Source organism: Culex quinquefasciatus, chromosome 1 (genome assembly GCF_015732765.1).
Source record: "Culex quinquefasciatus strain JHB chromosome 1, VPISU_Cqui_1.0_pri_paternal, whole genome shotgun sequence".
In the NCBI taxonomy this organism is placed as follows: Eukaryota; Metazoa; Arthropoda; class Insecta; order Diptera; family Culicidae; genus Culex; species Culex quinquefasciatus.
In genome coordinates this window covers 52744637-52759126 of record NC_051861.1, presented here as the reverse complement: position 1 = coordinate 52759126, position 14490 = coordinate 52744637, and the positions used below count along the sequence as shown (strand labels likewise).

Here is a 14490-nt window from a genome sequence, read left to right as displayed (position 1 = left end):
ATGGTGGGATCTCAATTGTGTTTTTTTTCAAATTTCTTTTTTGAAAGTCTCAATAAATATGATGCAATGGCACAAATTAGCAAAGTAGCCACAAAAGTAACAATTATGTTTTAAGAAAATGGGTAATTTGAAAGAGAATGTTAAAATTAAAAGCCTAAATTATTTTGTTTCGAAAACTTATTGCTAGCTTATCCCAAAACTATGAAATGTGCACACACATCCAAAACCAAACGTGCTTCAAAACATTATTAGTATGCATGCTATTTTCAACAATTCACCCTATGACTAAAGTAACTGAAGCCAAAATTAATTTACATTATTAAGAACTTTATTATTAATAGAATGAAAAAAAAAAAAAAACATTTTGAATCCCATCTACACAACTGACTGAATCTGAATCCCGTCTACACAACTGACTAAGCTCAGTCAAAATGATGTCAAACGCAGTTGCTCATTTGTTGAGTGATAACCAGTGATAGCTAATTGAACAAAATGCCAGTGATGATATATGGCTTCCGACGGAGACAATTTCAATATCCCATTCCATTTTACACGGAACATCAATCAACCAAGTTATAGTCATTATGTCAAATTAACACATGCCACTAAAATGGTGTCTCAATTATTGTTTTAATGAGCGCTTGGCCAAACTATGCAAACTTAAAATTTCTCTCATAATTGAAGCAAAGATTTCACTTTCCTCCACACACTGCTAAAGAAAGCGTTAAGTAGCATTTGCATGAAGTTTTTGTTCTTCATCTCTGGCGTACGATGGTACTTGAGGAATGCTCAGCACATGCACACTACGGAGCGCGGAAGTGGGAAGTTTAATTAAACATCCTTCTGTAAATGTGCCGTAACGTTTCTTCCGGGAGAGAGAATGTGGAAATGCTAATAGCATATTTCGTAAATAATTTATGATAATTTTTGAATTTTAAATCGTGTGTAAATCATCTCCACATTGTCTCGCAACAAACGATTAGCGTGGAAAACGAAGGGAAGAGCAGCTTTATGCTGTCAGCGTAAAGCTAAACAACGAAGAGAAGCTTCGGTGAGGAGAAAAGTTTAATTAAAGACAATCACAGTTGGGTGAAAATCTAGGAAGTGAAAACAGTATGATTACGTTGTTATGTTCGACTGAAATTGAAATTAAAAATAAGAGTTATTTCAAATTAGTAGAAATGGTCATGGACCTCGGATTCGTGATCAGGGACCAAAATTATAAGTTTTGCAAACTTTCAAAAAAGTTAAAGGGGGGGTTAGCAGAGCTCTTTCCGATTTGTGTGAGTTGGTGAAAATATAACCCCCATAGAATAAGTTAAGAGTGGGGAGACTTGATCCCCGGGGACACTTGATCCCAAGCCTGTATCTCGTCAGCATGTGGGTAAAACAATTAGCTTTGTTCTAGAAAGTTGTGCGAAATTGACTAAAACTCATGGTAGAAAACAAAGAAAAAAATTAAAAAATGTTTAGATTGAGTTACACACATTTTTCTAAGAAGTGCTGCAAAAAACTTCCAAATGATCTTTTTTCTTTGTTTTGATAAGTATAGAAAACACTCAAAAATTATTCAAAAAAATATTATTTATACATGAATTGTTTGATAAACATATCAACTCCAAAACCCTTACGCATTTGACGTTAAATTTATCGTCATACTATTTTTACAATCAATTGTTTAAAAAAGTGCGTTAAGGGAGACTTGATCCCTGAATTTTTACAGTCACTGGAATCAGCCTCAAGATGAAATAATTGGGCTGGGTTTTCGTACATAGTTTTCTTTAGTATAGTTGTAAATAACTTTCTGCAGTTTGAACCATTTTTCAAAAGTTTCGTAAACAAAAATTACCAGCTTTTGTAAACATGCTCAATTTTGGTCTAAAAAAGAAAATTTGATGTTTTTAAATATTTTGCATGCTAAACTTGTTATATTTTGAACACAAACGTACAGGTTTAATGTGAAATTGCTGTAACTTATAGAAAATTACAAGTTTGGATGAATAAGAAACATTTTGCTTAAGATTTCTTCAAAATGTTGAAAGGGGGATCAAGTTACCCCCAACATTTTGAAAATGCCGGTTTAAAATATTTTTTTAAAACGCTTGGCATGATTCGAAGAGTTTATCTGATGAAATACCCTTATCAGCCAAACATAGTTGAATGTTTAAGCTTTCAATTCATGCAAAAAGATCATAGTTTTGTGAGAAATTGACAGAGATATGTGCGATACAAAAAAGGGGATCAAGTCTCCCCACTCTCCCCTACGGTAAGTGGGAGAGATAGTGGATAAAAAATTAACAATTCGATGTCTCTGTGGTCTCTTCTGCTAACTATTAAGGTATCCCACACCCAAAACTGGGCAGCGCTAGTTCGAGAGAATAATAGGCTCGAGATGGAAGAATAGTGGTACCATTCACGGACACAGAGAACACAGCTCGAGATGGCCGAGAGAATTATTCTCACGAGATTCATTTGCAAAAAAAATCATCCGTCAAAATAAAAAACCAAAAGTGTCGACTACGGGAATCGAACCAGAGACCTTAGACATTCTAACCCAATGACTTAGCTGCCTCGGCCAACACAGCTTGGTGAACAAAGGATGTCGATGTATGGCAATTGTTGGATATTTATTGTTTCAATTAACGAATGATCTCATTTGTTATAGTGGTGTGAGTTGGTAGCATAGGGACGTGGCGTTATACCGTGCTGCCACCTGGTTTTTTTAAGCGCAAGAGTGGAAAAGTGCTAAGTCATCGTCTAAAAATAGACGGCGTCCTATCTCGCCCAGCAAAATGAAGTCGATAAAGTAGTCGGTTTCGATGAGAAAAAGTGGAAAACGTGGTCTAAAAATAGCGACGCCATCCCCCTATTAATCCCTTGACTTTGGCGCTGAGCCTTCAATATATTTTGGCTTCATTCATAAAGTACGTCACGCTAAAATCCCCCCCCCTCCCCCTTTTCCCACGCTTTTCCTATACTTATAACATGCAATGTCACACTTGCTCAAACCCCCTCCCCCTAGAGCGTGACATACTTTATGGGTGACGCCTTTGAGGGAACGATTTTCTCGACTCGGAATTTTAGGTGCAGCAAGCTTAGTACAAGAGAGCACACAGGCATCGAATTGTAAGGACACGTGGTTTATTAGCGATCCCTTTTGCAAACCGTTACAAAATCGATTTGCCCAATGTCACCCCCCAGTTCCAATGTATGACGGTATTTTAGTCTCAGGCCATCTTTCATATCGTTAAATATTGATACATTGACTGTATCAGCAGTGGAATTAATTAGGATCTAAGTTCATTAATAATTCAAATACCATCATGCGATTAGCCCTTCTTATTCAATTAGTAGCACCGTTTGCGGCCGTCACAAACGAATGAATACATTTCACGTTTCAAAAAGATTCTCAATTTCCCCACCAGCCATATCACTCGAAATGCTTCTACAATGTGTGGGTGAGTGAATGTGTGTTTTAGTCGAACGACTGAATTTGGCAACAATTTGCGCCAAATCGTGCCCGCGGCCAAACACAGAACCAAAGAGAAATGCCCCGGCCAAACGAAAAAGTCATGATGATGGGTTAGACAAATCCGAGAGCGACCACGGTCTTGCTTCCTGCCTCTATCTTTAACATGTTTTCCACAAATGACGTGTCACTTTTTTATGAGAAATGAAAATTTCAAAGAAAACTACACAAACTCTGTTCTGATGTTGATTATACCAGAACGACTTTTTAAATTTTTCAATGATATCAAATCTTTTTTTTATGGCTTCTTTATGGTATCGTTATTCATGAATTTCACCTTACCACATGCAGTTCCACGACTGGATTTGCGTTCGAGCACCTCCAGCTGCAGAAAGAGCAGATAGAGGTGGCTTGTTAGGCGAGATCCAGCGCTTTCCGATTTCGAAATGCACCAACCCCCTGGGGCATCGGTTGGCGGCGTTAGGTTGGGAAATTCCACCATCGGTGCGAAAACCTCATCACATCTCAATGCTGAGTTTTCCGTAGATTTCACACGGGCATTCTCCATGGATGTATGGAAACCAGCGTTCAGTAAATGCATTGGAGAGTTCCAAATTAAAATAGTGCTGCCCTGAATTTCACTCTCCCACCCCCCACAAACTTGTTTTGCCCAAAAAAGCCACTAAACTGGGTTCGGAGAACTGTTTTTCCAATGGGAAAAACTGTTCACCGAAGTGCTGGTGCAAATATTTGAGTACTTGATCTAATTTGCACACAACTGCAGAGCGGCACAAAGTCAAAGTGCCAACAGTGATGATGGAAACTGCAGCAAAATGCATGCTAACCCAATTGATTAACGCTGTTCCTCCCACCCAAACTGGCTGAGGTTGGTTTGGGGCGGAAAACTAACGGAAAATTGATTTGATGGTGGGTTATGACAAGAGCAAAAACGTTGTGTAAACGGCTAACAATAAATCTCTATTCATTTATTTATTTCGTTGTTTAAGCATTACATGTGTAAAGTTACTATCTTAAGCTGAGATGAGGAGATGAGTTGGGAACAGAGCTTGCGGGTGCTTAAGAAATCGAGTAAATCTACTGTAAGTACAAACGACTTGTACAGTAATTTCCGAAGAGGATACAAAATGCAACTATTCTTTTAATTTGTAATTTGTAATTTGTTGTTTTATTGAGTACGATAACTTAGTTAGTTAAACTAAGTATCAAGTCACTTTTTCTGAAGACATTATTCTGTTATGATGCACCTCAATTCCAGGGTTAATAAAACATTATATTTACCGGCATTATCCCACATCCCCTAATCTCCATATTCTCGAATCCCATAACCTCAAAAATAATTTCCCAGAAAATGCCACTTCCCCGAAAATCAATTTTCAGGGCCATCCATAAGCCGCGTGAATACTTTTTTGAAATGTCAGACCCCCTTCCCTCCGCACCCCTCGAAGACAATTTCCATTCAAAACAAATCTTTTTTGTATGGAGCCTGGGCAATTGTTGACCCCCCCTCCTAGGGTGTCCACGTGGTTTGTGAATGGACCCTTCTATGTCTCCTAATTTTCTAGAATGTAAAAATCCCCTATTTCCGTTCCCTCGAAAGACCGAAAAATTTACAAATTTATTTTTACGGTAAATATGTTGGCATATTTTATCAAAAGTATGAAGACATAAAAAGTCATAAGGCTGATACAAATTTTATTTAAAGTTTTTGTCCCCCCTTCAAAGTTGGCCCGAAAAAATAAGGGAGCGAAATTAATATTTTTTTCAAAAAACAAAAAACAAATTTTCAATAGAAATTTATGTGCAAAACTTAAATCAATTTTAAATGCGTTCCAGTGCATTAAGAATCGTTTTAAGCATTTTTGAGCTGATTTAAAAATCGTTTGTATCTTTGAAAATTTTCGATGTTCACTATCGTGTAATTTTTTTTAAATTTTTTTTTGTCGTTAAATCTTACATTTTTTTTTAAACTAATGATTGCAAAACAACTGAACTAGTGTAAATTGCATTCCATGCAAATGTTGAAACTATGGCTTGTCATTTCAATATATATATATATTGCTTTCCGCTCAACTGATCAACGCCATCAACATCGTCAACACAGCCGACAACAGTTATCCAAACTGCGAACAAAGCTAAACTTCGTTTACCTCGCCGCGATTAAAGCAAGTAACTCGATTAATGCTCAGTAAGCAAAACCTCAGTACCTCATGTCCCAAGCAACACACTTTGTCAGATAAACGTATTTCGTAACTGGTTGTATAACCGAACGGCCTCGTTGCCACAACTTGTTCTACAACTCCTGTGCATTGGAAAAAGCGCACTTTTTCTGTTGTATAACTTGCCAGAATAAGATGCAAGTTATCAGAGTAAGTTGTACAAATGTATCTGACAACACTGTGCTAGTTAACAAGAGATTCAACGAAAAAAAGGGGGCGTGGTTAACGGCAGTACGCTTGTTTCTGCCCGATTTATTTAGAAAAAAATTAAAATTGCATGAAAAAATCTTTCCCAAGATTCGATCCGATGACTTCGACGACTTGTTGTTATCTCCAGGCAGGTCCAGGCGCGCTTCCACATCTCTCCACGAGGCTTCATAGTAAACAAGCTGGCCTAAACGTCAATAAGAAAGCTGCTGTCAGCTTTGTTATACTGCAGTGAGCTATACAACTTAACTCCAGAAAAGGCTGTCATTGGAAATAAAGTTATATAAGTTTGTTTCAAGTCAGTTTTTATAACTGCATTATGTAACTTTGTTATAACAAACCGTTTCAACTGTCATTTCGATTACCGTACCACGGAGTAACTTTGAAAATTGGTGTGATTTTAATTTGTTGTTTTCTCTATCATGAATTCCGTAAGCTGATATTTTTTGTAGTTTTTAACGGCGAAATTTTCTAAATAATCGGTCAACAATTAAAATTATTGCAGTCTTCGATAAATAAACATTATTGAAACTCTAAATACCTCACGTACAAATTTACACCACCTAACAACACGCAATGTCAAGTTGAATATGTTTGTTGAATATCAGTTATATGACCTGTTCTCCGATAACATTTGTGTAACAAAGCGAGAAAACCTAAGGTTATTTATAGAATGGTTGGTCACGCCCATTTTTCAGAAGATGCCGTCACATGACAATGTTAGATAAGCAGTGAAACAAACAGTGCAATATTATTCTTATTCAACAAACTGTTTTCGAGGAAAACAATGCAGATGAGGGAACAGCATCATGGCATATCAGGATTTTGACGTTTAATTACAGCTCATAAAAAGCGTTTTCGACTGAAATCAAGTGATAAATACCTCAAACGGAAGTGAGCAAGCAAGTTTCTATCGAAGGTGTTCCAAAATTAGTTGTTTAAACAGTGTAAATCAGCAAATTGGATGGAACCCTCCAAATAGGTGAGAATTTTTCCTATGTTGGGTTTTGTTGGAAAAGAGTGAAGTTGACTGTATTTAACACTTTTGTGGCACAAAACACGATAGTTACACAAGTCAGTTATACAAGCAGTGAAACAAACTGTTATTTAAGTTATGTTCAAATTTTTTCTCGTATGTGCGTGTGTGTGTGTGTGCAACCAACCAAACGGGACCACGCGGTCGCTTCTTACAAATTGAGTTGTTTCCATGTATTTTAGATTTACATTCTATACATGCAAATAACTCGCATAGGCATTTAGATGGTGTTAGCTCTGCCGAGCTTCGGTGACCCATTTCTACGCTGGCTAGCCGAGCGCGAGGTACCTCAGCTTGAATCGACAAGCCCCGCCCTGAAGAACGTTTGCATCAATCGGATTCAAACGTTATTTAGAACTTCCGGACCCTTGTCAAATGGACAAAGACCCAGCACGTATTTAGTTGGTAGTAACAATATTCTTATTCCAGTCATAGCTCACCAAGCCGTAGTGGTTAGCATTTTTGCTTACCAACCCAAACGACGGGGAATCGAACCCCGACTCGAGCAACTTTGAATTTTCGTTCATGTTCAGAGCTTCAAGAATTTATATTTCCTTAAATTTCTCGTTGGGAGCAGATGGGAATCAAACCCATGATGTAGTTCCCACCGTCGATAATGAGCAGGTCGTTTTTGTTGAGCAGACGTAGAACGTGGGATTTAACACTAGATCGGACTAGCTTTTCCTTCTGCGAGTCCCGGAAGTATTCGTTTTTTTCGTATCCGGCCACCCGGATGCAGTCCCTTTCGGACACAATGTGGACGGTTTTCCCAAGTCCCTCAAAGTGCGCTTTGATTTGGGCTGCCCGGGTGGACTTGCCACTTGCCGGAAGTCCGGATATAACCACCAGAGGCATTTTATGAATTTCGTCCTAAAATCAATGTAAGTTTTCAATAGTTATTTGACAAAGAACTTTATCTAAGTCTTTTATTTTGTCCAAAAATCAAGATTTTACTTATGCCAATTTAACTTATTTATTAACTGCTAAATCTAGCACTTGGGGAAATTAAACCAAACAAAAACAAATCACAAACGTTTGATTTGTCAAAAAATTCAAGTACAGCAAAGCCAATTGATAAGGGCATCTCCACCGCAGACATCTAATTGCGTGGCAAACCTATCGGTTGGATCCCCGTAACTACTACACGTTTCCGCACCGCTGCACTATGGGGTATTTCCATATAAGCGAGCGGCCAAAAATATTTTTTTGCTTTTTTGTGACTTTTTTGTGTTGTTTGTACTTAGTATAATGAAAACAAATGAAATTTGATATTTTTCCAAAAAAAAAAAGTTTAATTTTCGATTTTTTCATATATTTGAGGTCACATGCATTAAAGTGGTGAATTTTAATATTCTTGCTCTGTCTATTTGATGCACGGAATGGCGGTTTATGCTATGTTAAAGTTTCTGATTTACGTTCAATCTCCCTCCCCTTTTTCTTGAGTTAAAATCCACCTCTCTTTGAAGAAACCCCCCCCCTCCCCCTCCAATTAAAATTTGATTTTTGCGGTGTTTTAGAATTTTAGACGGTTTATTTTATGGAACATTGTTTGGATTCTCGTCCACGTTTTTGGTTGCAAAATTTACGTTTTCCACGATAAATTCTTCTAAATCAAAATCACTATGTAACCGATTGTCGTTAGATTACTTAAAATATGAACTTCTTCTATGGGCTTTTGTATACCTCGTTTTGAAGCTACAGAACAACGTGCGTAGTTTTTCCTCTGTGGTTTTTCCCCGAGTTGATCATGTGATGGTTCTGCAATGTATTAATTCTTACAAATATACTCGAAAGCAGTTCTCACGTTTTCAGAATAGTGCTTCGTTATATCGTACAGGGACACTACGGTATTATTATCCCTACTTTCAAAAGAACACAACAGCGAACTGATACGAATATTCGACGTATCGTTTCTGTAAAATACTTAGAATAGGAATTTCTAATTTTATTAAACGTACCTAAGTACCAACAAAGTCATGAATATCAAATCAATTTCAAAACATACATAGCAGGTACGTCATTTCTGCCTCCGCAGGTAAATAATGTGATTTTAACCAAGCGTATACGCGAAATCATTAATTTCCTTGCATGAATCAAAATGTTCAAAATGGCATGTGTGTGTGCGTGTGTGCAACCAACCAAACGGGACCACGCGGTCGCTTCTTACAAATTGAGTTGTTTCCATGTATTTTAGATTTACATTCTATACATGCAAATAACTCGCATAGGCATTTAGATGGTGTTAGCTCTGCCGAGCTTCGGTGACCCATTTCTACGCTGGCTAGCCGAGCGCGAGGTACCTCAGCTTGAATCGACAAGCCCCGCCCTGAAGAACGTTTGCATCAATCGGATTCAAACGTTATTTAGAACTTCCGGACCCTTGTCAAATGGACAAAGACCCAGCACGTATTTAGTTGGTAGTAACAATATGCTTATTCCAGTCATAGCTCACCAAGCCGTAGTGGTTAGCATTTTTGCTTACCAACCCAAACGACGGGGAATCGATCCCCGACTCGAGCAACTTTGAATTTTCGTTCATGTTCAGAGCTTCAAGAATTTATATTTCCTTAAATTTCTCGTTGGGAGCAGATGGGAATCAAACCCATGACCATTCGCTTACAAAGCGAACGACGTAACCAGTCAGCCACGGCCGCTCCTTTATAGTAATAATTTGGTGTGGTTGTCTTGAATGTCGTGTGTGTATGTCAGAATATATGAAAGAATGGTTGTCTCATAAATAGAACGAGCTCACCAGTTAACTTCTCTTCAAACGTCTTCAGGGGGCTTGTAACAACAGCGGACACCAGATTTGCTATGGTAAGCACGCGGCGAAATATGCCAGTTACCGCTTGGGCTGCTTCTGCTTGCCTCCGTCGTCCTCCTTTTCTTAGGGAACTTGCCACGAAAAACGCTGCCGGCGCACTAATCCGTGCCCCGACGGGGACCGTTCATGCTGTGAGGGCTGCCTAACATTCTGCGCTCTCAAACTCGGGCCAGGTCTCGCATGCTTCCGGTTCCGGTCGAACCCATCACCACCCTGGCCTACCGGGTTTTTTGACGGCCGCCCTGGAACGAGCACACGTCCTTGATTGAACCGTCCTCCTCCAGCACCGCGATCCATCCAGGCCGGATGTGAGAAAACCGCTTCACTTCCCGATGACTTAAACACAAAATTAACTTTTTCTTCAGACCCGAAATTCCAAAATTGGGAAAAATGACGCAGAGCGAAAAAAAGTTCAACCTCGCGCACCGGTTGCTGCGATCAATCTGTTCAAATTTTTTTCTCGTATGTTTATCAAAAACAATTGTCTAACTATTATTCAACAGTCGACAAGTTATGAGTGCTACTTGGGGTGTGAGGCTCTGGGGGACTTTTCGATTACAATAAAATCAGAAAGTTTTGGACAGTCAAACTAACCACATCGGCGTTATTAATTTCGTGAAATCTCCCCTTCGATCATGGAAGCTTTATAACTGGCGCAGTCGATTCTTCGCCGGAAGGTGGCTGTGCCCAGTGCTTCAAATGGTCGTTCGCGAAAATCTCGGTAGTGAGACCGAGAGTGCAAGTTAATGCAAAAAACACGACAGTTGTTCAAGAGCAGAAATTCGTCACCAACGGCTCTGGAGATCAGGAGTGAAGCAGCCAAGGAAATCGCCTGGTGAAGCAGCCACCGACCGAAGAAGATGAACCAACGTTATTCGCTGGATACTTCAGCAAGAGGCGTGATATCATCGTGTGCACATCGCGAAAAACTCGGATCTGACTTCAGGAGCGCAGCACGACGTGGACTTCAACACCTTCGACGAGGAGGACAAAGGAACAGCGTTACCCGGATTTTCACCAAGCAACAAAATTCAAAATTCAAAAATACTTTTCCAAATTTGATAAGTAAAGTGAGTGTGTGTGTGAGTGAAAACAAAATCAGCAATTCGAAAATCATTTAAATAATTCAGCATGACCAGATTAACTAATTTGGAAAAAGGAAAAAACAAAATTTATTTTTTAGAAGGTGTGTGAGTAAAAAAAACATAGAAAACCATTTCAAAATTATGTACCGTAAACTGGGGTCAATCGGGACACATGGGGCAAATTGGGACAGCAGTGTTAACCATGTTCGAGCACAATATTTTGATTTTTCTGGTTGGTTTCGGTTAGAGCAGAATCAGGCCAACAAAATGTGTACATCCATTTCCAAATTTAAAAGCTTTAAGTGCTCTAAAAACTGCTGTCCCTATTCAGACTGTAGTCCCGATTCACCCCAGATTACGGCAGCAAAAAAAAAATCAGTTAATTGAGTGTGTTTGAAATTGTTATGAGGAAACATTACAATGAAATAATAGTTTGTTTGTAATAGCTAATTACAAGTCTCAATTTGTAATTCAGAGTTACACAAATGTAACAAATGAAGATGCAATTGAGGATTACGTAATTTTTGATTACAAATATTAACACTGAATTACAAAACAGCAACAACTTTATTGAAACATTAACCAAAGAAGCTTGTGATATTTCAAACTCGCTAAGTGACCTGTTTGGTAGTTCTTTCCGATGGAAATTTTTTTTTAAATTCCAAATTTGAGCTCATTCTGACCATAGGAACGCATCCCTCTAATCGCTTGAAGTTTGTGTGGAAAAAAATGTATGGAGAAAAGTAACAATTTCAGTTTTTACCTGTAGAGGGCGCTATAGTCGTCCAATCTTTAACAATTGACAGATGAGCAATTCTCTGAGATTTCGGTCATTCGATTTTTTTGTATTTTTTAATCCGGCTGAAACTTTTTTGGTGCCTTCGGTATGCTCAAAGAAGCTATTTTGCATCAATAGTTTGTTCATTCAATTTTCCATACAAATTTGGCAGCTGTCCATACAAAAATGATTTGTGAAAATTCAAAAACCTGTATCTTTTGAAGGCAATTTTTGATCGATTTTTTGGCAAAGCTGTAGGTATGGATATGGACTACACTGAAAAAAAAAATAATACACGTTAAAAAATGTGGTGATTTTTAATTTCACTTTTTGTCACTAAAACTTGATTTGCAACTGCAGCACTATTTAATTATTTTTTTATATGTTTTAGAGCATGAGCATGAGCATGGTTGACTGCCAATGAGCTGCTACTCCGTTATTGACAGATCAGCTGAAGTTAAACAATGAATCAAAAATGATCAGTGGGAGCCAACCATCCGTTCACTGTTTAACCTCTGAAGATCCCTACTTTATTAGTCAATACCGGCTCCCTCCCAAGAAGCCTGCAGTTCACCGAAAGGGAGGAATGTTAGTCCGATAGTTGAAGTTGCAGACTCATCAAGCACACAGTTTTTCGCTATATACTTGTTGATACCGCTTGAGACCGTTGAATCCACAGCATCTCCTTCAAGCATCACGTGATTATTATTTTTTGGGTTAGTAGGATAAGGTATTGGCTTTTCGATGCCTCCCGAGCTACGATGCTATGGGGAGGACTTTCATAACAGACCCGTCGGCGAGCCTTCCGAGCAACGATGCTATGGGAAGGTCTTTTTGGTTAACACACAAAGTCACTCACACACAATTATTTCACTCCACTATTAATTAATCCAAAATGTCAGTGCGTCTTTCGATCATTATATAGAAATGGCTTTTTCACCATTAGAAATAAAACCTTATTCAAAACATTATACACAATTTACCCGACGCCGTGCCTTCCGATCAACGATGATATAGGAAGGGCTTTGAAAATCACAAAACAATTAATTAAGATCTCAAAAAAAAAAAAATTACAAAAAAAAAAATCACAAAAAACTCCAATTACTCAACGAAAATCACGCTCAAGATACAAATAATTCAGTAGGTCATGCTATTATTCGATCACCACAATCACTCACCCCTAACGAACAGCGACACAAAAGCACACAAAAAAAAATAACCTGCATCATCACAATTTCGCGTCCCCACTTCCAGCGCACCAATGATGCTATTATTCGATTAGCACAATCACTCATCCGATACGAACAGCGACAAAAAAGCACACAAAAAAATTAACCTGTATAATCACGACTTCGCGTCCCCACTTCCAGCGCACCAATGATGCTATTATTCGATTAGCACAATCACTCATCCGATACGAACAGCGACACAAAAGCACACAAAAAAATAACCTGAATAATCACGATTTCGCGTCCCCACTTCCAGCGCACCAATGATGCTATTATTCGATTAGCACAATCACTCATCCGATACGAACAGCGACAAAAAAGCACACAAAAAAATTAACCTGTATAATCACGACTTCGCGTCCCCACTTCCAGCGCACCAATGATGCTATTATTCGATTAGCACAATCACTCATCCGATACGAACAGCGACAAAAAAGCACACAAAAAATTAACCTGTATAATCACGACTTCGCGTCCCCACTTCCAGCGCACCAATGATGCTATTATTCGATTAGCACAATCACTCATCCGATACGAACAGCGACAAAAAAGCACACAAAAAAATTAACCTGTATAATCACGACTTCGCGTCCCCACTTCCAGCGCACCAATGATGCTATTATTCGATTAGCACAATCACTCATCCGATACGAACAGCGACACAAAAGCACACCAGAAAATAACCTGAATAATCACGACTTCGCGTCCCCACTTCCAGCGCACCAATGATGCTATTATTCGATTAGCACAATCACTCATCCGATACGAACAGCGACAAAAAAGCACACAAAAAAATTAACCTGTATAATCACGACTTCGCGTCCCCACTTCCAGCGCACCAATGATGCTATTATTCGATTAGCACAATCACTCATCCGATACGAACAGCGACAAAAAAGCACACAAAAAATTAACCTGTATAATCACGACTTCGCGTCCCCACTTCCAGCGCACCAATGATGCTATTATTCGATTAGCACAATCACTCATCCGATACGAACAGCGACACAAAAGCACACCAAAAAATAACCTGAATAATCACGATTTCGCGTCCCCACTTCCAGCGCACCAATGATGCTATTATTCGATTAGCACAATCACTCATCCGATACGAACAGCAACACAAAAGCACACCAAAAAATAACCTGAATAATCACGATTTCGCGTCCCCACTTCCAGCGCACCAATGATGCTATTATTCGATTAGCACAATCACTCATCCGATACGAACAGCGACACAAAAGCACACCAAAAAATAACCTGAATAATCACGACTTCGCGTCCCCACTTCCAGCGCACCAATGATGCTATTATTCGATTAGCACAATCACTCATCCGATACGAACAGCGACAAAAAAGCACACAAAAAAATTAACCTGTATAATCACGACTTCGCGTCCCCACTTCCAGCGCACCAATCTAATTATTTTTTTATATGTTTTAGAGGACATAAAATGCCAACTTTTCAGAAATTTCCAGAATGGGCAAAAATCTTTGACAGAGTTATAATTTTTTGAATCAATACAGATTTTTTTTTCAAAAAATCGAAATATTGGTCGCAAAAAAATTTCAACTTCATTTTTCGATTTAAAATTGAATTTGCGATCAAAAAGTACTTTAGTGAA

At 38.6% G+C, this 14490-nt stretch overlaps 1 protein-coding gene across 1 annotated transcript in view; it reads right to left on the bottom strand.

Annotated features, from left to right (window-relative positions):
* The window catches only part of LOC119769637 (protein KTI12 homolog), a 39721-nt gene extending 31774 nt beyond the window's left edge, over nt 1–7947 (bottom strand). The window contains exons 1-2 of the mRNA XM_038262858.1: nt 7931–7947; nt 7540–7819 (exon numbers count right to left, since the gene is read on the bottom strand). Of these exons, the coding sequence (XP_038118786.1) occupies nt 7540–7804 (265 nt within the window). The 5' untranslated portion in view covers nt 7805–7819; nt 7931–7947. The remainder of the gene's footprint in view (nt 1–7539; nt 7820–7930) is intronic.
* Nucleotides 7948–14490: the final 6543 nt, after the last annotated feature.